This window comes from Cetorhinus maximus, chromosome 25 (genome assembly GCF_964194155.1).
Source record: "Cetorhinus maximus chromosome 25, sCetMax3.hap1.1, whole genome shotgun sequence".
Taxonomy (NCBI): Eukaryota; Metazoa; Chordata; class Chondrichthyes; order Lamniformes; family Cetorhinidae; genus Cetorhinus; species Cetorhinus maximus.
The window spans coordinates 1359851-1385567 of record NC_135903.1 but is presented as its reverse complement, the minus strand read 5'-3'; the positions used below and the strand labels follow the sequence as shown (position 1 = coordinate 1385567).

At 41.1% G+C, this 25717-nt stretch overlaps 1 protein-coding gene and 1 pseudogene across 1 annotated transcript in view; one reads left to right on the top strand and one right to left on the bottom strand.

The window, feature by feature from the left end:
* The window catches only part of kcnh4b (potassium voltage-gated channel, subfamily H (eag-related), member 4b), a 156215-nt gene that overhangs the window by 35309 nt on the left and 95189 nt on the right, over window positions 1–25717 (bottom strand). Inside the window, exons 8-12 of the mRNA XM_078529140.1 lie at window positions 23961–24155; window positions 22056–22255; window positions 16993–17242; window positions 11988–12202; window positions 1069–1107 (exon numbers count right to left, since the gene is read on the bottom strand). Coding sequence (XP_078385266.1) covers window positions 1069–1107; window positions 11988–12202; window positions 16993–17242; window positions 22056–22255; window positions 23961–24155 — 899 coding nt within the window. The remainder of the gene's footprint in view (window positions 1–1068; window positions 1108–11987; window positions 12203–16992; window positions 17243–22055; window positions 22256–23960; window positions 24156–25717) is intronic.
* LOC144668013 (uveal autoantigen with coiled-coil domains and ankyrin repeats-like) lies at window positions 5321–6730 on the top strand (annotated as a pseudogene).

Sequence of the window (25717 nt, the reverse complement as noted above, 5' to 3'; positions counted from 1 at the left end):
AAGTTGTCATAACCGGACACATCATTCATCTCCAATTGCATAGCAAAATTGACCACAATGATAATAAATACAAGAATGGTTCAACCTCAACAGGAAGCATAAAGCAGGTGGCTCTGGAATATATGGCAAGGATGTAAGAGGCTTTCAGGATGTTTAGGCTGAGAAAAAAATGTTTTACACTTTGAAGGTTTTTGTAATAAAAATTAAGTGGGGACAATTTGTGTGACACAGTTGGTTAGGATCCTTTGCTTGAAATTTTGCTCGCAGTTCTCCTGATTTACTGCCCTCACTTTGGAAGATGATCAGTTGAACTCCCGAGAAAACAGGTTAAATGGCTGAAAATGACCATAAGCAACATTTATGTTGTGCCTTCAAGGTTTCCGCTTATCTGCTGCCAAAGTTGCAGTGAGACAGAATGAGCACCTCTGGCAAAAATTCTCCTACCATCCTTTCGATTCAGACACTTGGGTTCAAATCCAGTCCAGAGAGAGAAGATGAATATCTTCCCAGCTTGTTGGTGAGCTGAAGTGAGAGGGGGAGTGAGAGCTTTGAACTAAAATGGAGTCGGGTCCTGACCTGACTCTGGAACGGCTCTGTGGGAGAGCCCTTGGAGAATACTGTCCTAAACCAATGTATAATTTATCACTATAGTGGGTATAACACCAGCACCCTGTTAAACTAAGAGTATAAAGAGTTGAGGAAGCCCCCTGAAGCCTAGATTTTAAAGCTATTGGGAACTGATTAAGAATCTTTTACATAACAATGGAGTTAATTAATACTAATTTGTGAATTCTGGAGAGCTTTGTGTGCACTTGGAACCACAAATACTGTGAGCAGGTTCTGAGATGGAATTGCAGTTGACACCAGAGAGTACTAATGAGATAATGTGAGAACTGCCTATCTCAGATCAATAACTTCAATATAAGTACAGAATGAGATTTTCCAAAATTTTCTCAGGATTGTCAAACAATTCCCTTTGTTTCCCAGTTCAATTTATTGCTCATTACCACCCCAAGTTTACACCACAATAAACGACTTAGTGCATGCAGAATAAAATAGCCACCATACCTGAGAAAGTCTTGGGGATTTGGCAAATTTTGAGATTCCCTGTGAAAACAATAGATGCAATTAATATTGTGCAGTCAACTGTCTTCCTTCGGCATGTTCCAAACCCACGACTTCTACCACCTAGAATGACAAGAGTAGCAGAGACAGGGGAACACCACCACCTACCAGTTCCCCTCCAAGCTACACACCATCCTGACTTGGAACTATATCCCCTTTTCTTCATTGTTGCTGGGTCTAAATCCTGGAACTCCCTCCCTAACAGCACTGTGGGGTGTAATTACACCACATGGACTGTAGCGGTTCAAGAAGGCAGCTCACCACCACCTTCTCAAGGGCAGTTAGGGCTGGGCAATAAATGCTGGCCCAGCCAGTGACACCCACATCCTGTGAAAGAACATCTAAAAAACTAGAACAAATCAGCAGCTCCATGTGAGCCAGTTACATCTGAATCTATATTTAGAGAATCTAGCGGTGATTATCAGACTGATGTTACAACCAGAGTATATTAAAGTAACTGGTATTGGAAATGTACTGAAAGATGATTGACAGGAAGCTAATAAGTTTATTTTGATAACCTTTGATTTTAACTGGTTAAAAAGTGGGTGATAATGTCTGTGTTCAAACTCCAGGACATGGGACAGCCAAAAATGATGAGAGGAAGGTCTCGTTTTGATGCCAGATGTTAATTAAAATTAGTTCGAGCAGATTTTACCCACAGGCTGATGGGGCTGGGCTCATAGCACAAATATGTCCAGGTAACAGCCTAGTCAGCAGTGACTCCAATAATCCCTAAGCACGGCTGCTGTAGGAAATGGGAATGTCACAATGGGCAATGCAATTCATCGTGACAGTATTGTTTTTCGAGGAAAAGCACTAAAATCAATCCACCTGTCACCTGCCTAGAAGATAATGCCTTGCACCTTATTAACAATATTGTGTGCCACAACCTTATGGCCATGACTGTCCTGTTAACCTGCAGCCTCCAAGTGGGAAAGGTCATCTCCCAGCATGTCTGGCTACTTCCTTTATTGAAGATATGGGAGGATATTGTGCTGCGGGAAGTTGATAGGATTTAATTTGTGCAGGGACACAGTGGTCAGAATTATTTCTTAATAGCAACAGTAACTAACCCACTTACACATTAAAATTTCCCACTTGGAATATTCAGGTATTTTATATATTCACTACTTCCAGGGTTATCACTCCTGTACAATGTGAAGCAGATCTGGAATTTCATTTCAGTTAACAATTGTTTTAAAATAGGACAGACATTAATTTATCACCAACACTATAGCCACAGTGTGGAGAGGAAATTAAACAGCCCAAGACCTTCCTCTCACCAGCTGCTCTGAGGGAATGTTTATCAATTTTTGATTTTACAGCATTGTGTGGGAACAGCTGCTCCTTAATTGCCATTTTGTAACATGGAAAGATATTACCAGAGGCAATTTTCCCCCATCCTGTGTCTGATTAACATAATCTTCCCACAAACATAGGCTGTTAGCTCTAACCTGCAGGCACAGAGGAATTATGACACGAGGTAATCCCACCAAAACAAAAGGTGTTATTAATATTGAGCACAGAACAATTTCTCCATTTGATCCTCTAAACTGTCAACTACCTTTGATCGCATCAAGCTACCAACATCCTGAACACTTGAGAGTAATAAGCTTGTAGAGTCCAGCAGAGTACTGGGGATTAGTAAGGAGTAGGCTGTGTGAATTTCCTGCTTAGACAGTCATAATCTTGCACAAAGTGCAATGCTGGGCAATAAATCTGGACAAATAAACTTACATTTTGTTCAGTTGCAATTCCATTATTGAAAAGTCATTTTAATTACTGAAATCGTGCTGAAATACTAACACCACCGCCATCATGTTTGCAGCAGAATGCGGCAAACACTTGCTTTTGGCGCATGTGGCAGGAAGCCAGCTGACAAGTGCTGGTAACATTTCGAGTTTCCAGGGAGTCAAACAGGAAATACTGGAATAGAGATGCCGGCTTGAATCTGCCCTTGTGTTCCAGTGCCTCTGAACTGGGATCAATGTGAAATTTGATTCCCATCTTAGTGGGACAAAACTCACACATATAAATCATCCTTGAATTATACTGGCATGGTGATGATGTAATGTAAGGCAAGGCAGTTCTTTCTGTAAGAAACTTACTTTTACCACATTGTTAAGTGCAATAAAAACTGCAACAGTGCAAGAAAAGTCAGATAAGTTCTCAGATGTGTAGAATATTTCTTCACATAGTAACAGCCTCCCAAGATTTTACTCATAGTTAGTTGGAGGAAATGGTTCGTTTTTTAGAAATTGTGTTTGTTGTAACACAACAAAAATGGTGGACAGGCCTGGGTGGATCATGCCACGGGTGCCACCAATGGTGGGAGGTCTGAATAACCGGCATTACATATTAACTACTAACAATATGAAATGTAATAGGAAGGTGATATATAAAAACATTTGGTGCAGTGGTGCAGCAGTTATGTTACTAGATAAGTAATCCAGACTCCTGAACTAATAATTCAAAACTACTTCATTGGCTAAAAAACCCTTTGAGATGCCATTAAAGGAACTAAATAAATCACTGAAAAAAGAGACAGGTCAAAGCTTTTCATCCTGCACTCATCAGGACATGTGCAAGAATAGCAAATGTAAAGGGAACAACAATTTATACTTCATGAGAAGAGGGCGCTGACTGGCTGGTGAGCGGACTTTAATCAGTAGAGGCGTTGCCATGGAGAATGCACCAGTTAACTGATGACTGACAGTTAACTGTCAAGCTTTGTTTAAATTCAAACCAGGCAGGTTGACTTTGATTGGTCAAGGCATTGCCCTGGGGAATGAATCAGAGAATGGCCGTCACCTGTTTTGTTCAGTTGATACAAGCACAATGTGTGTTCATGTTCTTTCTGTCTGCAAAGAACAGGGCTCTTTGTATTAATATAAGTAGCTTCTAGCACTTTAGCATGAAGATAGCACCTAGTTTGGGCTCTACCTTGGAGATATGTATATGGTTCTGTGTTAACAGTAAACAGTTTATGTTCAACCACACAAGCCTCCAGACTTCTTACTGAGACACCAAATGAGCTTACAGTGTGGTGACAGCAAGTGAAGGACCCCGAAATCCCTGAGCTGGTGAAGGACCCCAAAATCCCAAGACACGAATTAGGAAAGGAACCGCAGCCTGACCTGAGCAAAATGCACCTAATTTGAAGACACAGCTGGAGATCACCTAAAAACTCCACTGCAGGCAGAGGCTGAGGGGCAGAAGAAAGATCCACTGTGCAGCTGAAAAGGAATCCACCAGAGCACGTGGAGATCCATTGCCAGACGTGATCGAACGCAGAGTCAAATTACCTAACCAGACCACAAAAAGGGTAAGCAAAATACAGAAAAAAAGCTGAACTAACCATTTAAAAATAACTAGCGCACGGATAAGGTAGAGCTTACCAATTGTTTAACCAGTACAGCTGGAAGAATGCTGCAGCCAGGCCAGTGCAGTCATGTGGTAGCCAATCTCGACTGAATGATGAAAAAATTTAACACAGAAGGCAGAGCAAAAAAAAAATTGCCTTCAAATCGATTTCCCCAAACTCAGAGAAGCAAATCGCTGGCTAAAACTGTTAGTTTAAGAGGTTTCCTGCAGAACCCAACAAAACCTGATAAGCATTGGGAAGAAGAGAAAAAATAAATAGTTACTGTGGTGCCATCTTGAAAAAGAATTTAAAGCTTCAACTCCCTCTTGTGTGACGTTGTGCATGGACTGCACAGTAACACCCACAGTCACTGTTCTGTAAAACAGCCATGGATAGTAAATTCAAACTACCAGACCAATTTAAGCTCATGCAAGGGTCAGACCAGGTGCAATATTGGGTGTCATGGAGAAAAAAAATTTAGATTACAGGAGTACATGAGGATTAAGCAGGAAATCAGAGGAAGTGCAAGTTAATATATTCTTGTACTTATTTGGCGAAACATCCGACAAGGTATAGTTGAATCCTCACTCACATTTGGTGAGATATTAAAAGTATTTTAAACTCCCAAGCTGTGGAGAGCACTGACCTTAAAAGAAGGTCTAGCACCCCCCCAATAATGCACCAAAGTGGCAAACAGACCCCAGGGCAAGGGAGACAATACCCAAGCAAAACGCAAGATGGTCACAGACCATGTCAGCGCAATCAACTGTACCAGCCAAAGAGTTTAGTGCAGAGGAAAGAAGAGTCTGACAAGCAGCTGAAAGACTTACAATGGAACTTTTTGAAAATGCCGACACAGTGCCCAAACTGCAACAGCAAGTGGCAGCATGGAGCGAGCAGATGATGGTGCGTGAGGAAAGTTAACTGATGTAAGCCAAAAGTGACAAAATCTGCAAAAGAAAATGAAGCTGTTCCACAGGAAAATGTTCCTATCAAGGCTGAGTTAGCAGAACTGAACCAGAAGTACAGCCACGTACAACATCAGGCATAAAAGGTGCTCAAAGAAGCCGATGCCCTGAAAGACTCTTTGAAGAATCAGTACATGCCTCTAGAGAAACATGGGGAGTTAAAAATATATTGAATACTACTTCAGAAAAAGCTGTGTTGGAACTATCAGTAGTGACAAAGTAATGTGCTGACATGCAGCATAAGTTAGCAAGAGGTCAACAAGAAAATGGATAGTTGAAAGAACAGCTAATCATCCTTCAAGATCAAGTGCAAAAAGTGTACATAACCCTTCAGCAGCATAAAGAAATGAAGGCTGCCTTGACCAGCAGAATGGAGGAAGAGCAGAAAAAAGCTGAGAAAACTCTGTTGAATTACAAGCAAACTCAAGAAAGCAATTGAACTTCGCAAAGAAAGGGAAACCATGTTGAAGGACCTTCACACGCTACAAGGATCCCTCAGATCAAAGTTTGTCCCTCTGGAGGATTACAAAGAAAAGCAAAATGAATTTAATGTCATTCCGAAGGAACTGATGAACCAATTGGCAGAGAAGACTTGGCAAAGTTTAATATTCCAGGGGGAAGCCAAGAGGTACAAGGAAAAGACTACAGAGCTAAAGCAAATGGTTAGACATTTGGAAGAAAATTTAGAAAAATATTACACTTCCAAAGATATATATGAAGAAACAGAAAGTAAGTTTGTTAATGATTTGCGTGTAAGGGCTGGGCGAATGAGAAAAGTGATGAAGAAGTATGCAGACATTGAACTACAAAGTAAAAGACTGCAAGAGTAAAAGGGAAAGATGAAGAATTCTTGTGTATGGGAGCAACAAAAAGTAGAAAACTTGCAGGTCCAATTTCACAGTCAGGGAAAGAGTTCTTTACACTTTTGCAGCAAACCCAATTGAAAGAGAAGATGACCTTGGATATTGTTAGGCTAAAGAACCAGCTGAATGGAAAAGAAGAGGCATTGAAAGGACAAACCATAGAGCTTTCCAAGCTGTGAGCGGATGCTGAAGTCATGAGTAGCACGATTACAGAACTGAAACAGGTTAAGACTTCACCGGACACAGACCCGGCCAACAGTGAAACCAAAATAAAATACAAGGGCAAAGCTCTTCTGCAGGTGAAGAAAGAAAAGACAGAAATAATGTTGGGAAACATAGATCCAACACTGCAGATCAAGGAACTAGAAGGAAAAGCATTGGATGCCTCAAAGCTTACTGAGAACCATTGAGTTGTTGAAAAATGAAAAATCAAGAACCTAGAATGTTAAGAAAAAGTTGAACAGTTTCAAAAGAAAGTAGAAGTTCTCACAAAGGTGAGTGAAAAGTCTCAGAAACAATGAGCAGAAGTAAAAATTAAAAATGTGAGCTTGAAGGATAGCACAGAGGAACTAGGCTCTGCTAAGGAGAAACTGTTCAGTGTAGACAACCAACTTTCACGTATGGAAAATGAGCTTCCTAATGAAAAATTAGAACCTGATGAACTTCAAGAATCAGAAGTCTCTATTAAGTATCAGGAAAAATGCCTGAAAAAGGAAAAGGAATTATTGATGAATCAGAACAGTTGGTTGAATGCAGAATTAACCACCAAAACTGATGGAATGTTAGAACTTCATCGTGAAAAGAGCAATTAAATTCTTGAACTTCGATCCAATCTGAAGAACACGAAAGATGAGATGCATTGTATGGAAGAGCAAATTCAGACTTTGAAAACAGAAAAGGAAAATTCTAAGAAACAGATTGAGGATCTGATAAGTGAATTGAAAGAGTCTAAGGAGCAGTCAGTGACCATAGAAGAAAGACTCTGAAAGGACCTGAATGCCCAGGTGAGGTTGTTGAGCCTGTATAAGGGTCCCGCAGATAAGTCTGAGACAAAGACAACTGAACTCACCAGAGTAGTTGCTGAGCTGAACGAAAAGATTAATCAGCTTGAAAAAGAACTGGAAATTTAGACAGTAAACAAATATTTCACTAAAATTGTGAAACAAATGGAAACGAAAGTTCCATTTTTGAAACGTTAATTTCTGGGAAGAACATGGCAGACCCCATGGAAAAAGAAAGCCCGAGTCCATTCTAAAGATGAACAGAGTGAACATTCCCTCCGGAAGGAACAGGATAAGCCCATGGTATCCAATCAAAGAAGATGGATTATTGACAAAGAAAAACATAACACTAAAGAGCGCAAGAGGCACGCCAGATGTTGAAACCCGAATGTTTGGAACATCGAGTATTACAATTTCAACTCTGCACCAACAAAGTCAGCCCAAAAGAACCAAGACTACCACTATTCCGAATGGGAAGAGAACAAGATTTGGAACAGTCATAAAGTCTCCAGACTGTCTGAATTTATAAAGTCAGAGGCATGGGGGAGAAGGGGTAGCATGGAAATATTATATTGTAAACATGGTGGGTAAGGACTTGGGGGAGGTGTAATATAAGCGTTTTCAGGTTAGTAAGGGTTAATGTGGGACTGGGGGCAACAGAACTGCCCATATAATGATGCAGAGAATCACATGATGGTAGATTGTGTGTAGCGAGAGTCTGAGAGAAGTTGGCATGAAGATAGCACCGAGTTAGGGCTATACCTTGGAGATATTTATATGTAGTCATGTGTTAACAATAGACAGTTTATGTTCAATCACAGAAGCCTCCAGACCTTTTAGTGAGATACCAAACCTTACAACAACACACACTCACACACACACTCACCCTCACATACTCGCCCTCATACATTCACTCACGCACGCCCTCACACACTCACAATCCGATGTCTACCATTTGCAGAACTGAGCCTCTGAGGCTTCTAAAAATAAAATGATGAATTTTAAACTATCCTAACAACTAGGATATAATATTTTGGATTAAGCTCAGCAATTGCTTAAACATTCATTTAAACACAATTGGATTAGATTTTATGATGCATTTTTACAAGCTTTGTGAAGACATCACCCTCCCACCAACTTTCTATCCTGCATACAATCTCAGCCCCTGTCATCATAACAATATTAAAGCACAATTTTCTGGAATGCATTCCAGATTAGTATACCCATGAGATGATTCCTTCATAAAAATAGTGTCCCATGTGATATGTTCTGAATCTGATTTCTGCTGTTGACTTAGGTAAGTAGGCCAGAGTGTGATACACCAATAAACAGCCCGCTCTCAACAGAATTTCACAGGAACACATGCTCTAAAAGGGACTTTTTACACGCCTCTTAATGTGATCAATATTCAAGTTAGGCTTTTTTTCTGGCCGTAAACAAACTGGGTTTAAAGCTGTGGAAGACAGTTAGCAATTCTGCCATTATTTAATTGTCCCTCCCCAAGTATCCAGCCATATTGTCCACTAAAATAATGACTTTGACGACCAGAGACAGAGGAAATTTCTGTTCCAATTAGATGTATGTACAACCCTCCTGCACCAAGCATTTTCCTTCTGCAAATTAGGTTTTAATGTAACTCTGATGACATCGCCATTTGAATTGCCATCAGAAAACCTAACCCAATTTCTCACAGGGATGCATTCACAATACAAATGGTAGATCACATCCATTAATATCAATAACAAACCATGGATATCAATGAACAAGATCATAAGAATGACCATGCACTGTAGGAAATAGAAAAGGTTCACACTGGTGCAGTAGGGTTCCTCTTTTGAAGCTGAACATTGCAGGGGTAAAGCAGAGGGCATTTGTCTACATAGCCTAATTAATGATGCCCCTGCCCAGTAAGTGCTTAATGCTGACATGAGCTGCCAAGGAAAATGCCAAGGTGGATGTCAGGAAAAACAATTGGGTGGTCACTTTAGCAATCAGACCACTGATATTTAATGCAGCAATGAGGCCTTTACATCTTGCCCGTGTAAGGGCACAAGCACAATTCTCTTTTGCATTTATTGATGTGATATTTACTATGTGATGTTGATCACAGTTTGTCCAGGGTTCTGGTGCACAACTTTCACTATTCATGATGCTGTCAGAGCCAGGACACTGAGCCCCTACTGCTTCTACTCGCTGATCTCCTCATGCTATCACTTGGGTTGAGATCCTGCTATTCATCCCATGCTACTGCTGGTCAAGTCTTAAAAGTACTTTGTTGCCAGTCCCTATATTGGTAACTAATAGCTGCTTACTGTTACTGGTTTTGCACTATGATTGGTCAGTGTGGAGCAAATAGGAAAGATAAAATAGAAAGACTTGCAATTATATAGCACTTTCACCACCACCAGATGTCACAAAGCGCTTTACGGCCAATGAAGTAGGCAGCAAAGATGCTTCAAACATACAGAAAAAAACGTTTCTTTTTAAATTACTGATAAATTGGCCATGCTTTTCTCATGATCAGTGGATTAATGGGGAGGAGTTAAAAACAGAAAACTAATTCCTATATTACACAGCAGAGTCAATTGCCACAAAGCAGAAACTGCTGCAGATGTGGAGTACCTTCGTGACTTAGTGACTTATTAAGACTGGCCATCGTTAACCTGAGCGCAGATGGTGTTACTTACCTCTCTTCATTATTGAATGTACTCCTCTTCTTTAACACCAAACAGGAACAGTTGGAATGTGAATTTATCATTCAGTTGAAACTCAGTTCTCCTGCTCCACCCACCCAATTAGAAGAAAAAAATGGCCATGAGGCAACATCATTTAGATATTTGGCAAAAAAAAACTTGCAGAGCAAATGACATAGATTGCATATAATTTAGTGACTCTTCACGCTGAAATCTTGAATCTGGAATGAGTCAGCCGAATTTAGATATTTACTCAATATGAACATGTTTTTGGAGTTAATCTGACAGATCAGATTAGGATGGTTTTAGCAAGGAATAATTTTAATAAACTACCCAGTTAAGAGTAAGCACATGGAAAGAAGAGTTTCAGTGAGATGATGTGGTAAGTGTTGCTTGCAAACAAAACACCAGGTGTCATGACTTTAATGCAATGCTGTGTGTTGATGATGATCCAATCTCATTCATTGATCTTCAGATTTCTTTCCCAATCTTGTTTTTAATTAGTTTTTTTTGGCATTAAAATTGACTGGACAATTCACTAATTATTCAACAAAAATCTCTGAGAAGCAAACTGAAAATAAGATGGCTTCTTTTGGAGCTCAGCAGCCAATTTACTGAACTTGACATGCAGTCACATAACAACACAAGGCAGACACAGTTGAGGATGGCCATTTTGCCATTCTTAGCTCATTCATGCAGAATTATGCTATAGTTTCCCCATCACATTCTCCAGTAGTCCCGGAATGTTTACTTCCACTCACCTATACAGAAGTCTATTCTGTGTGGTGCTCACGTTATCCACAAAAAAAGAACTCCCTGATATCAGTCCTAAAATTATCTTTTAGCCATGTTAAGTCGCAGTAGTGTTCTAAATGTAACTTTTTCTTCCAACACCTTATGATTCTCCACATTGAATGTTTGGGTTGGAAGAGTTGGAGAAATTCCAAGAAGATCCAACAATGTATTACTTCCAGAATTATTTAGATTCAGGCAGTTTAAAGGTAGAAAAATTTGAAAAATGAATCTGGATGTATAGTGCAATGCATTTAAACCAAATCTTAAGTGAGATGCTCAAATGAGTTCAATAATTCATACGGGGTGACACATTCGGTGATGACACATTCCGATGAATAACTTTAATGACTCACTACTCTTTAGGCTTTGTTTTGTCTTTGTGCTTATCAATGTAGGTTGGATTCCAAATAGTTTTCTTGGAAGAAAGGAACAGTTTCTATTGATAATTAAGGAAACGTACTTCACAGAGGCAGATTGGCCAGACCTTTATTCCAGGGGTGGAACCCAGAAAAGTGCAACCATGTCAAGTTATATACAAGTATCCTGCCAAACTCATTAAAATGTGCCCAAACATAAATTGTAAAATGTGTGAAAAAGACTAGAAATCAGTGTAAACAATTAGGAAACACCAAACCCACACCATATTTTTTTTTCTTTGAAAGTGAAAATTTAAGTTTTAATTTTTTACCCATCATTCAGGCACACGTTTAAGAACCTATAATCAAGGGTGATTTTAAATTTTTAACACAAAATTATATTTATGTCATACAATGCATTACAATGTAACCAAAGGAACAAAAAATGCAGAATAGGTCTCAGGGAGTTAAGAAAAAACACTCAAAAAACCACGATAGCCCATCAGAAAAAATCATAGCCATTTCCTCCAAGAACAGTTGGAAGCAACTTGAATGTGACAGTTGGGGGTGTGGCCAGTTTTGTGGGCGGTCATTCATTTTATTGGAGAGCTTAATGGACAGCAGTAAAAGTTTGAGGAGACTTGGGAGTACTGTAGTTATTTGCACAATGCCCTCTGCCCTAAACTATTGGTTTGCATCCAAATTACCCAGGTCTCTGGCAGAAACTGCAGTGGAAGCCCCCAACCTTCATGCCTGAGCCCAAACACACAAACAGGCAATTGTGTTTCAAAAACACAAATATTTTTAGAGGTTTGCTCTTACCAATGCTTCACGCCCTTCTTCAAGGTTGAAGGTCAGGACATGGTGGATGTCAGCGAGGAATTTGCTTGAATATTCAGGATAAAGTTCCAATACCTCACTCAGGCCTCTCAGACTGATGTATTGAAGGTCACAGTAAGTTAACGCTTTGACATCAGCATTTGTTTTAATCACCCGGCCTTTGGTTGAAAGGTCTGCACCAATCAGGTCCCCTTTACCTGGAGTGGAAAACAGTGCAGAACATCTTTCAGTACCTGAAATATAAATTAATTTCAAATGCAAATCTTTTAGGCAGATGTGAATTGGGGAAAGTAATCATGAGCAGAGATATATGGGGACCTAAAATAGGAGTGAAGACAGAACTATTTTCAAAAGGTTATCCAGGCATAATTAGAGAAAGAAGGATGGGAAGAAGCTTGTGTGAGGCTTAAACACTGGCAAGGACCAGTTGAGCCAAATGACTTGCTTTTGTGCTGTAAATTCTGTGTAAGCAACATATAGGAGGTCTTGTGGTGTAGTGGGTGGCATCCCTGCCACTGAGCCAGAAGCTTCAGGTTCAAGTCCCATCCCAGGATTTGATGGTCAAGGAAGGCGTGTTCATAATGCAGCCAAACAGGTTGAATGCAAACCTGCAAATCCTGTAGCACAAACCAATGACAAACAGTAAGAGCAGGGGAGATTACTGGCCAGCCATGTGATAGAAAGAACATTGGACCCTCGGCCATCACTATCCATAGCTCCAGACTACAACATGCATGTAAAAAGTGCACGTTACCAAAGCAACTTGGACTCCCTGAGTGAACTATAACACACCACCACCACCAAGCAACATACATTACAAACATTTCTACCCAATAAGTGTTACAAAAAAGTGAGAACTGAATATGACTTTTTAAAAATCCATATCTCCATTTACCATTCTAGTTCAATCAAAGTACAAATTTCATTTTTTCACTTGGTCAAAATCACTGAGATTAGGCAGAATAATGAAACTGATCTTTGGAGCACCAGCGTGAGTCCCATGAAATGTGATCTTCCCTTGCGGTGAAATTCCAGTCTCAATCTTGGTGCTGAAATGAGTGGCCATACAACACTTCCTCACAGTGAAGTAAGTTCTTCTTTACAGAACTTCCTTACATTAAACCAAAGCCACAAGGCACCATATGATGTACCTAACAATGGCTAGTTACAAAATTCCACTTTCAAAGCCCGAGGGCCTGTCTGTTCAGTGGGGAACATGGGGTGGAACATCTAAGGCAGGAGATTTGCAACTTCCTTAGAAAACTGAGCTTTAATTTGACAATTCCCATATTTTTCTTTGTAAAAGCAAGCCTAGGACCAATTTTACATTATCTAATAATACCTTCAATTAATTGGGGAGACAGTGGTGTAGTGGTAAGGTCACTGGACGAGTAATCCAGGGACCCAGGCTAATGCCCTGGGAACATTGGTTCAAGTAGCAGTGACACCCACATCCTGTTAAGGGAAAAAAAGTCCCCCCAAATCCTTCGGACTAGGTAATAATGTACATTTGACTGTACGATAATTATCTCCAGTTTTCTTACATTTTGTTTTTTCTAGGCTGGGATTTCTTCATACGCTCTTTTGATTTAGTGCTGGGTATTTGGGTTACACTAGTGTCTCTTCACAATGGGAGCATGATTCATCATAATCCAGCCTAGACTGATGGGTTAAAAGGGTCTCTTCCTACTAGCTGTAAGGATCCTACTTTAAATAGGCTTGAAGTTTTTAAACCACCTCGTAATGGATACAATTTTATATCCAAAACTAGTTGACAACTGCTATTTCAACATTTGCTATTTCTATAGTTGAACAATAGATCAAAATCCATTAAGGTCAGCAAGGACAACAATGAAATTGAAGGTATATTTTCATGGCTTTAAACCTTGCAAAATCATCATTTTAAGAAAGATATTTGAAGTTATTAATTTGCATTGTTAATTTGCTTTTTTTCACTCCAGTTCTTATTTTGCAGGCGTGAATCTGTTTAAGTTTGTCTAAATAGATCAGTTTAACATTGTAATAGTGGTTTTCTACTGAAGTTGATGTATTTTGAACTCCAATAAGCATCTTTTTCTCTGTAAATACCAAATAAGATTTTTTTTGTGAACCAAGTTACTACTTCTAGAGTTTTGGCTCCAAACACCTGGGGAGATTTTGTGAATACATGAAGAACTAATCTATTTCTAACAAATCTGATTGAACACAGCATCATACAGAAAACCCCAAGATCCACATGGGCTGAAAATGATAATGTGATAAGAATATTATATCTCACTTCAATCTTTTACTTTGAGTACTGTAAAATCACACAGCGCTATCAGGAGTATTGTCTGCCTGGTGCAGCTCTTGAATCATTAAGACCTTCTTCAGAACATTGATAGTACTGCAGAACCCCCTTATAATCAGCTGCTACCTCTATTATTTTAATAATTGCTGAAAAGATGAAAGGAGAGAATGAGGCAATTGAATAGGAGTAACAATTGAATATGAGTTAGAGAAGGGGGGTTGTCTATTAGTTCACAGAAAAAAAATTGCCAACAGTTTTCACTTTCGCGCTGCCTATTATGTAAAAGAGATTCTCAACGAAAGAACTCCCTCCTACTCATATTATATAAACCTGTAGCTTAGCAACAGCAGCAATATCGATGCAGGTTTTCAGTAGATAAACAAAATAAACTGACTGGTGCTTTGACAGAAATTTAACCTATTCCAGGGTTGCTGTTGCTCAAAATGAGACAGCATTATTTTAAGGAGACTACATTTGGAATGTGATATAAAGGAAAATCAAAAAGGTTGGAAATCTGAAAAACAGCAGGAGCTAGAAATTTCCATCCATTTTCACAATGCTCAATAATATCTTTCTGTATGTAGATTGCTTCATGCAAACTAGCAGACTTTAATTTTATGGTTAGCAAGTCACAATTTGTCTCATTCTTTCCTCACACTTTATACTTGTCAGCTTGGCTCAGTTAGTAGCCCTGCTATCTTGGGAGTCAGAAGTTTGTGGGTTTGAGCCCTACTCCTAGGCTTGAGCATATAATCCAGGCTTGCAGTACTGAAGAAGTGCCACATTGTTGGAAGTTGAGGACTATTCAAGTGGAAGATCTCATGAGACTGGTTGATAAATAAGTAGGGAGTTCTTCAGCATTTTATCTTTTAAGTTGTTTGTTCATTTTGTTTGCTATTTGTGGCGCGTTTGCCTGCACACGTGGCAGTGACTATACTTCCAAAAAAACAGTAATTAATTGGATGAGAAACAATTTGTACCATCCAAACTGAATTGTTTCGACAGTTAGCACTGTAATGGAGCCATATTTTGCCCCACCCCCACAGTAGTACGGTGGCAAATTTAATACATGGAGACTATTTTCCTCGCAATCCCCAATCCTTCCAGACAGCCAATAACAAAACAGGTGATGGAAGATGCTAAATGTAATACAAATTTATAACATGGATATTAAAATATAACACAGAATTAAAACATATAAAATAGACTTCCTGTTGGTTCATTCTGCAGCTAAGCCACATAGAACAGGGGGTCTGCCAACTCATAAACATGAAGCCAGCCACCCTGACTGTAGACGAGCAGATTAGTAACCATCACCAACAACCAGTGGATAGCCAGCCACCATTACCAGCCAACCAACTGGCAGCTGAGCAGAGGACCAGGAGAAGGAAGAAGCGACAAGAGTGGCAGCAGTACAAGAGGGCATTATCTAAAATCAGCTATACCTCACACCCTACCCCACCACCTAATTTGGAATTCTTCTTATTGCTGCCCATTCATCAGCTACACTTTCTCCCGCTGTATCACCCAATGCACAATCGGCCACTTTGGTAGCAACAGAGGAATTCTATTGGGTGGGTGTTTTGAGGATATTATTGCAATCAAAAAGACAGCTTGCCTCAAAAACCTTAAAGACGGCATGTTCTCTATATCTGTGTGTCCCTTCAATTGTACCCTGCCAAGGCCGCAGCTGATAGAGACACTCTTCTTCCCTCATCTGTTGAAACTCTTTCCACCATTTCCCTCAGTTGACAGAATCAAATTTCTTCACCCATTTCATCTGGTCCTGCCTATGCTGCTGCATTGCTCAGGAATCTAATTCCATATGTCACCTTAATAATTAATATCTCAAATTGTTCTTAAAAGAAAATTAGGTCAAAAAACAAATATTAAAAGGGACGGGCAGTGAGCGCAAGAGTGCGATTAGACTGGGCAACTCATGTGGAGAAGAAGATTGACATGGACCTGCTCGGTTGAATGGGCTGTTTTTGTGCTCGAACATCTTGTGATTCAATGACTGGATGGAAATTTCAAATCTTTCAAAACTAAATCCATTGAAGTTTATTGAAAGAAAACAGGTCATCCAAGACCACTTCCGGTTATCACCCTCTTCTCCCACAGTTTCATCTACAGCATCTGATGAATCAGATTGAAACAGCAGTTAAACAGGGACAATGAAAGCTGAACTGTGATGGACCATCCTTACAGTAATGAGTGAAGTTTAAATTCCCTCTGATTTTTTTTTACAAGCATCAAAACCAGGTGTAAAACACTGTATGTCTGCCCAAAACGAGATGTATTGGCATGTATGCCAGACTGATTTAAGTAACCATTTGCTAAAGTTGCTTAAAGCTGACCCACTGAGAAATGCAAAACTGATCCGTGCACTGACGAACACCTGAGCTTAATAAGCCAAAACTAGGTCAAGGAAATGAATGGAAACTTCCTTTACGCTGGTCGCCATGCCATCAGCTGCCGAGGTCTTAAGATCTAGAATTCCTACCATAAGTCTCTCTGCCTCGCTACCTCTCTCTCCTCCTTTAAAAAGCTCTTTAAAACCCACTTCTTTGACTAAGCTTTTAGTCATCTGATGACCACATTCAAGCGAAGACCATGTCAAGTTGCAAAAAAGGTAAAGTGAAAAAGAAAATATGAAAAACCCATGTTAAGTGAAGCTCAAATGCTGTTAGCTCTTACCAAGAATTGCCAGCACCATGTTGTCTTTCAAGACTTCCATTGAGCCTGAGCACACAAGGTAGTTTGCTTGCAAAGCATCACCCTGTCTGATGAGGTACTCTCCCGGGGCACAGAAAGATGTTTTGATATGGAGGGACAGTGATCTCAAGCACCCCCGACTGGCTGATATAAAGAGGGGTAACTGCAGAATCTCCTTGTTGAGGTGCATGGCAATGTCGGCACGTAGCTCATCTGGGAAGTCTCGTAAAAGCTGCAGAACATAAAGTGAGATTTGAACTTAACTCCCAGAATATGCTTTAGTAAAGATCTCAATGCACATTCTTAGCAATGCAAATATAAGGCACACTTTAAAATTCACGTCTTCTTTGGGATATGCTCCAATTTAAGCATTTCTATCAAAGACATCGGGTACCTTTCACAAACCTCAAACATTTGATGTCAGTGAAGAATAGTCCTAAAACACAAATTTGGTGCAATTTAATGCGGGGCCCAGGGATCTCACCTGCAAGCTGGAAAGCCGGCAGGAGCCCAGCTCCTTTGGGGAAGGCCCACTGAGTGAGTGGCCAGCAGCAGAACCAAAGACCCCAGCCTCAATCTGAGGCTGGCAGCTCTTCATTGCAGGCAGCACCATCAGGGGAGCAGAGGGAGCTGTCGGAAATGCACCCACCAGAGGCTCAGGATCAATAAGGGACTCAGGCCACAGGTCAGTGAGAGCAGAACAGGGATTGTGGGATGGGGTAGTGTGGGGGGTAGGGGAGGGATGAAGAGGGGTCAGATTCAAGGGCTGGGGGCTGGTTGTCAGCAGGCTACCAGTTTCCAATGCCAGGTCCCTCGATCAAGCTTCAGAGCGACCACATGGCAACTGCCCTGTCTACCACTGGTTGAGTACCAGTGGAGGTGGGATGAGGCCCTTAAGAGGGCATTAATTGGCCTCAGGAAGGAGGCCATTCACAAGCCTTCCCAGCCTGAGTTTAATTGGAGCGGAGGCAGGAAATCAGCAGGGTCCCCACCCTGCCTGATTAAATCTCTCCCCCCACTCCAAGCTCATCTTGGCACAGGGCTTTTAAATTCCAGCCATTGTCTTTTACTTTTTAGCAGGCCATCAGGTAACACATTGTCCTGGGTTAGAATAACCAAAGAACCCGCATAGATCTAACATTGTGCAGACTAGTAACATGCGTCGCTGATTAAATTGATACAGGTTTGTGCTTATAATTCCCGCAATCTCAACCACACAACTCTGGAGAAGTGTCAGGTACAGTCCTCATGTTACTGCATGGGCAGCTCACAGAGGCTGGCTCAAAACTTCATTAGTAGAGGGGAAGGAGCAAGTTGATTGCCTGCCCTGTTGGCTAGAGTTGCTGCATGATCTTGAGGCATTTTAGAATGAGTATATCATTATATCAAAAATAACTAAATGGTTTTGACAGTTTTCAATTAGACTTGATTTGTACCGAGGAAAAGTGACATAATTTTCTTTAAAGTAATCTCAATTATGATAGAATTTTACTCGTCACATCTCCGTATTACAATAGTAAAACAATCAGCAAGGACTGGAGTCAGTAAGCGATTCAGGCTGTTACATCAACACCTTTTCACTTTCACTTCAAATTTTAATCCAGTCTAGACAAAGGACTTTTGCCAAAGATCACAAATCAAATGTGTTTCGAGGAGCTACTTCATTTCTCAGTGCAAATGAATTAACAACCAACCAGTACTCAGAACACCCTTCAATGCCTTATTTTCAATCTCAGTCTCCACAACTACAGTGTGAAAATGAGATGCAGTAGTACAGTAGGTAGCACTAGTCTAAATTCAAATACTAGTGTGGTGGTCTGAATTCAAGTAATAGTGCAGTAGACATGATTAGTCTCAATTCATGTACTAGCCATTGATCACCAGATCTGACTGGATCACAGTAAGTAAATGTTGGGCCACATTACTCTAAAAACACCCTGAGGAGCAAAAATAATCCCAGCCTCTTTCCTTCACTACTGTCCAGCTCCTCAAACCCCTCCCCGCTACCCCTACAACCTCAAGCCCAAAGAGCTCATGGACATCATTGTTACAAAGATTGAGAACAAAAACAGAAATAGCTGGAAAAACTCAGCAGGTCTGGCAGCATTGGCGGAGAAGAACAAAGTTGACATTTCGAGTCCTCATGACCCTTCAACAGAACTAAGTAAAAATAGGAGAGGGGTGAAATATAAGCTGGTTTAAGGTGGGGGGGTGGGGGGAGAGAGTGTGGGGAGGGGGGGTGGTGGTGGGGGGTGGTGGTTGTAGGGGCAAGCAAGCAGTGATAGGAGCAGATAATCAAAAGGTGTCACAGACAAAGGAACAAAGAGGTGTTGAAGGTGGTGATATTATCTAAAAGAATGTGCTAATTAAGAATGGATAGCAGGACACGCAAGGTACAGATAGCTCTAGTGAGGGTGGGGGTGAAATAAGACTAAAAGAGCATGAAAGGTATAGATTTAAAAATAATGGAAATAGGTGGGAAAAGAAAAATCTATATAAATTATTGGAAAAAAACAAAAGGGAGGGGGAAAAAACGGAAAGGGGGTGGGGATGGAGAAGGGAGTTCAAGATCTAAAGTTGTTGAACTCAATATTCAGTCCGGAAGGCTGTAAAGTGCCTAGTCGGAAGATGAGGTGCTGTTCCTCCAGTTTGTGTTGAGCTTCACTGGAACAATGCAGCAGGCCAAGGACAGACATGTGGGCAAGAGAACAGGGTGGAGTGTTAAAATGGCAAGCGACAGGGAGGTCTGGGTCATTCTTGCAGACAGACCGAAGGCATTCTGCAAAGCGGTCGCCCAGTTTGCGTTTGGTCTCTCCAATGTAGAGGAGACCACACTGGGAGCAACGAATGCAGTAGACTAAGTTGAGGGAAATGCAAGTGAAATGCTGCTTCACCTGAAAGGAGTGTATGGGCCCTTGGACGGTGAGGAGAGAGGAAGTGAAGGGGCAGGTGTTGCATCTTCTGCGTGAGCATGGGGAGGTGCCATAGGTGGGGGTTGAGGAGTAGGGGGTGATGGAGGAGTGGGGAGTGGACCAGGGTGTCACGGAGGGAACGATCCCTACGGAATGCTGCCAGGGGGGGTGAAGGGAAGATGTGTTTGGTGGTGGCATCATGCTAGAGTTGGCAGAAATGGCGGAGGATGATCCTTTGAATGTGGAGGCTGGTGGGGTGATAAGTGAGGACAAGGGGGCCCCTATCATGTTTCTGGGAGGGAGGAGAAGGTGTGAGGGCGGATGCGTGGGAGATGGGCTGGACATGGTTGAGGGCCCTGTCAACGACCGTGGGTGGAAAACCTCGGTTAAGGAAGAAGGAGGACATGTCAGAGGAACTGTTTTTGAAGGTAGCATCATCAGAACAGTTGTGACAGAGGCGAAGGAACTGAGAGAATGGGATAGAGTCCTTACAGGAAGCGGGGTTTGAGGAGCTGTAGTCGAAGTAGCTGTGGGAGTCGGTAGGCTTGTAATGGATATTGGTGGACCGCCGTCCACGCCTTCTCCTCCCTCCCAGAAACATGATAGGGTCCCCCTTGTCCTCACTTATCACCCCACTAGCCTCCGCATTCAAAGGATCATCCTCCGCTATGGAGCCCAATCACTCCTTTCAAGTGAAGCAGCATTTCACTTGCATTTCCTCCAACTTAGTCTACTGCATTCGTTGCTCCCAATGCAGTCTCCTCTACATTGGAGAGACCAAACGCAGACTGGGTGACCGCTTTGCGGAACACCTTCGGTTTGTCCGCAAGAATGACCCAGACCTCCCTGTTGCTTGCCATTTTAACACTCCACCCTGCTCTCTTGCCCACATGTCTGTCCTTGGCTTGCTGCATTGTTCCAGTGAAGCTCAACGCAAACTGGAGGAACAGCACCTCATCTTCCGACTAGGCACTTTACAGCCTTCCGGACTGAATATTGAGTTCAACAACTTTAGATCTTGAACTCCCTCCTCCATCCCCACCCCCTTTCCGTTTCTTCCCCCTCCCTTTTGTTTTTTTCCAATAATTTATATAGATTTTTCTTTTCCCACCTATTTCCATTATTTTTAAATCTATACCTTTCATGCCCTTTTAGTCTTATTTCACCCCACCCCCACTAGAGCTATCTGTACCTTGCGTGTCCCTGCTATCCATTCTTAATTAGCACATCCTTTTAGATAATATCACCACCTTCTTTGTTCTTTTGTCTGTGACATATTTTGATTATCTGCTCCTATCACTGCTTGCTTGTCCCTACAACCACCCCCCCCACCACCACCCCCCCTCCCCACACTCTCTCCCCCCACCCCCCCCACCTTAAACTAGCTTATATTTCACCCCTCTCCTATTTTTACTTAGTTCTGTTGAAGGGTCATGAGGACTCGAAATGTCAACTTTGTTCTTCTCCGCCAATGCTGCCAGACCTGCTGAGTTTTTCCAGGTAATTCTGTTTTTGTTTTGGATTTCCAGCATCCGCAGTTTTTAGTTCTTATTACAAAGATTGAGACTATTTGTATAGATGTCTCTATATAATCACCTTCTTCTCATTGTTCTCTAAGGTAAACATTCTCCCCTGCTGGCTCATCCCTGCCCTAGCCCTAAATTCTCATCTCTTCCATTTCCCTCATAATATCTCTGAGACCATCTCATCCATGGGCCCATCTTGTGCTTGCTTCAGCATATTCTCACTGACACCCTGGCTTCCATTACTGCCCCCACGTTAGTTGATGTTGCAAATACTTTCTACCTCTCAGGTACTGCTCCCTTCTCTAGGTATAGCATGAATTGAAATAATACACTGGAATGGTGTACTAAGATAGGAATTTAGACATAATAGGAATGGTAGACTGGAATTCACTATTTGAATCTAGTTGAATTTCAATTTGAATTTCTACAGCTTTTTTACTTTTCTCTGAGTCCACACCCAGGCTTAACCAGTCAAGCACAGTTAGCATCAATAATAATTAAACACAGGACAATTGAACAGCTCACATGGCAAACAGTCTTTTGGGTAAATTAAAGGTTCATAGATCAAACTAGATGAATGTAAGAGCAGAAGCCCAGGACATTTTACCTCATTGGCATCGATACCATTATTCACTGACCATGTTGTCTGAAAATATTCTAGCATTCGCTGTTTGAGCTGCTGAGGAAGGTGGTGTACTCGAATAAAGTCTTTCAGGTCCTTCATCCGAGTGTGGTAGAGTGAGCGCCTTGAGTACATGCGCTGGATGATGGCAGTAACATTCCCAAAAACAACAGCATGCATCAGAGCTGGAAAGAAAGATGGGATAGACAGAACCGTGAAAGGAAGGGAAGTTAAAATTTGACTTATAAGGAGTGAACAAAAATCATTATTTGACTATTCTTTCCCCAACATTTTCATGAGCTATTAGATTTAACTGCAATCTTAAAGAGAGGGTTTTTAAAGGAGGACAGAGTCAGAGAGGCTTAGGGAGGGAATTCCAGAGCTTAGGGCTTGATGTCCAAAGAGACAGTTGTCAATGGTGGGCTGAAAGAAGTGTGAGATACACAGGTGGTCAGAACTGGAAGAATGCCCACAGAGGGTTGCAGGGCGATAGAAAGTAACAGAGATAGGTAGAAGTGAAACATAAACAGTTTTGAAAATGTAAATGAAAATTGTAAAATTGTGATGTCGCCGACAGGGAGCCAATATATGTCAGTGAGCACACAGGTGATGGTTGAACAGAATGTACTGTGAGTTAAGGTACAAATAACAGAGCTTTGGTTGAGCTCAAGCTTAGGGAGGATGAGAGGCCTTGACAAAGTCGATACTGAGAGGCTGCTCTCTTAGCTGGGGTGTCTAGAAGTAAGTACCATAGGATAAGGAGTTGGCCATTTAGGACTGAGATGAGGAGAGATTTCCTACACTTGGAGGGTTGTGAATCTTTGGAATTCTCTACCCAGAGGGCTGTGGATTCTCAGTTGTTGACTATATTCAAGACAATGATCGATACATTTTTGGACACTAAGGGAATCAAGAGACATGGGGATGGGGGAAAGTGGTTGATATAAAAGTTTAGCCATAGTCTTATTCAATGATGGAGCTGGCTCGAGCATTCATATTGCCAACTTCTATTTCTTATGCTTTTTATGCCATCTTCATACAGTTGACCTCCAGAAACAGCCTCCATGGGAAGCTTTGCTGTAGCCATATTGCATAAAAACTGTTGCAACACATTTCACTTTGGTAGACCCGGCACCTCCTGCTGCACAAGAACATAAAAACACACAAAATAGGAGCAGGAGTAGATCATCTGGCCCATTGAGCCTGCTCCATTATTCATTATGATCATGGCTGATCTTGGGCTTCAACTCCAGTTTCCTGCCCAATCCATATCCCTAAATTCCCTGAGGCCCCAAAAATCTGTCTACCCCAGCCTTAAGCTGGGATGTACATGTTTCTTCAAAACATTCTTACTATAGTTTTTTTCCATGACTGGTGAAAAGATGAAGTTCTTGAACGTACAGAGGAACCTGCTTCCCCTTTACAAGCATGGTGAAATAGCTTGCAAGGCAATTCACCTTGATGGTCCTATTCTGTCTGGTGTAGTGGGTGCACACCTTCAAGAAGCAGCCGGATTGCTCCTAGTCGAGGCATCATATCAAAATAGATAAATTAATACATAAGGGATAAATACATCAGTTTATGTGATCCACCTCCAGGACTATTCTTGATCACTTGATTGGGTCTAAGAAGAATTTCCGAGAGATTTTTCTCCCCTCTGCCCCACCCCACCCCGCCATTGTCCCTGGGTTCTTTATTTTTTTCTCTCTCCCAGCAGATGGCACAGTTGCGGAGATGGGGACGAGGAAGCTGGGGGGTAGGAAGTATCTCATCAGGATAATTTATCAAGTAAACGTGTGGTGTTGGCTTGATGGACCAAATCGTCTTTTCCTCTCTGTTATCTCCGATTGTTCGCATTGGAGAAGAACATGGCCAGACTAAGTTACTTACCTCCAATAAGCATGGTGCAAATCGAAAATATTTTCTCTGCATCTGTGTTTGCAGAAACATTTCCAAAGCCGACGCTGGTTAAGCTGCTCAGGGTGAAGTAGAGGGCAGCAATATAGGCACTTCTGACAGACGGGCCACCAACAGAGTTGTTTGTGTATGGCATCTCTAACCGTTTTCCCAGCTCATTCAACCACCCTGGCGAAAGGATAATCAGAAGCCCAAAAAGTTACAAATGGTAAAACCCCAAGTGGGCAAGACATAGTCACAGACCTGCATTTAGACTACCAGAAAACCAGAAAGATAGGTATAGCATTTAAAGGCACAGAAGCAAAGATAAATTCACACAAAATATTTATTTTAAATGGCATCTTGACATCCATGAGATGCCCAACAATGTTGGCACTTACTTCACCAAAGGAACCCACCTTAGGAGAAGGAAGTTAGTAAAATAATAGATGTGAAAGCTAAGAATGGGAAAACTGTATACCAGTGCCAGAAGCATGTTACAAATATGAAGTTTATAAGATTGTTATGTTTTGGGGCTGTTTCTTTAATTTGGGGTAAAATGGAGGAATGAAGGGGGTCGTGTGAACTACTTTGAATCTTGCCCAACAATAAGCTTTGGTGGCTGGGCTGTTAAAGGCTGAAGGTAGGCCCATTTTGATTTACTGGGAAAAAAGTTCAAGATGTTCACATCTGTGGACAATGACAAGAGCATCTGTGATGACTTTGGGTAAACTGTTAGTCTCCAAGTCTCACAGGGAGGTGTTAGGAATGTCAGGTTTTATAAATGGTTATACTTTAAACTGTCTACTTAATTTCAAGATAGAATGGAGTTGGGGGTCTAAAGTTGCTTTTAGCCTGTTTGTTAGAATAAAAATCTCAAAAGTTGAAATCTTGTCATGTGATCCTTCCAGTCAGTCATTGGAAATTTGAATATCTTTTTAAAAGTTATCGTTCTCTATGGGGATTGTAACAAGTACCACAAACAAAATAGAGAAACTAGAAGTACAGATACAACTAGATGGGTTTGGCATAGCAACAGTTACAGCGACCAGGCTGTAGCTGGGAAGAATTGCAAAACATACCAGGATATAACTGAGGCAACCACTAGAATTAAGGAATAGGAGAGGATACAATAATGTTGAGGGAGTACTTTACAAATTTACAATTATAAGAACCTAAAAGTGGGATGTATGTATATACAGATCAGGGAGGGTTCTAAGAACAAAAATATCAACTTGAGAAATACAAATAATTATATTGGTAAAGAATCTGTTTTTGAATGGAGTCTAGACCTAGGATTTAAATGTTCTGCTTTGACTGCCTATTTCCATGATAAGACAAAAGTTACTGGAATTAATTTCTAAAGATTTTGTGATGTTTCTATTGTTTTGAAAGACTTCATGTTATAATTCAGATATTGTACTGTTAATTTCCTGCTGCCTTTGTCTGCATCTGTGTAATTGTGCTACTTGGAAATATATCAATCTATTATTTTAACCTGAATTGGTTCAACAGGCATCAGGGATTTGAAATAATTTGGAGTCTGTGTGTAGAACTGGGTGGACAGGGCTGCAAGAGTAGCACTGGAGAAGTGAAGTCTGGAGGTGGTGAATGTAGGGATATGTGCGTTGGATGTAGTGGGTACAAACTAGATGTGACATCTGGATCGTAATGGATGTGACCTGGCTGCATTCTAAAATATATTAAGTTTGCAGTGTCTGGTGCACTTTCAATATTTGTGCAGCTCCATT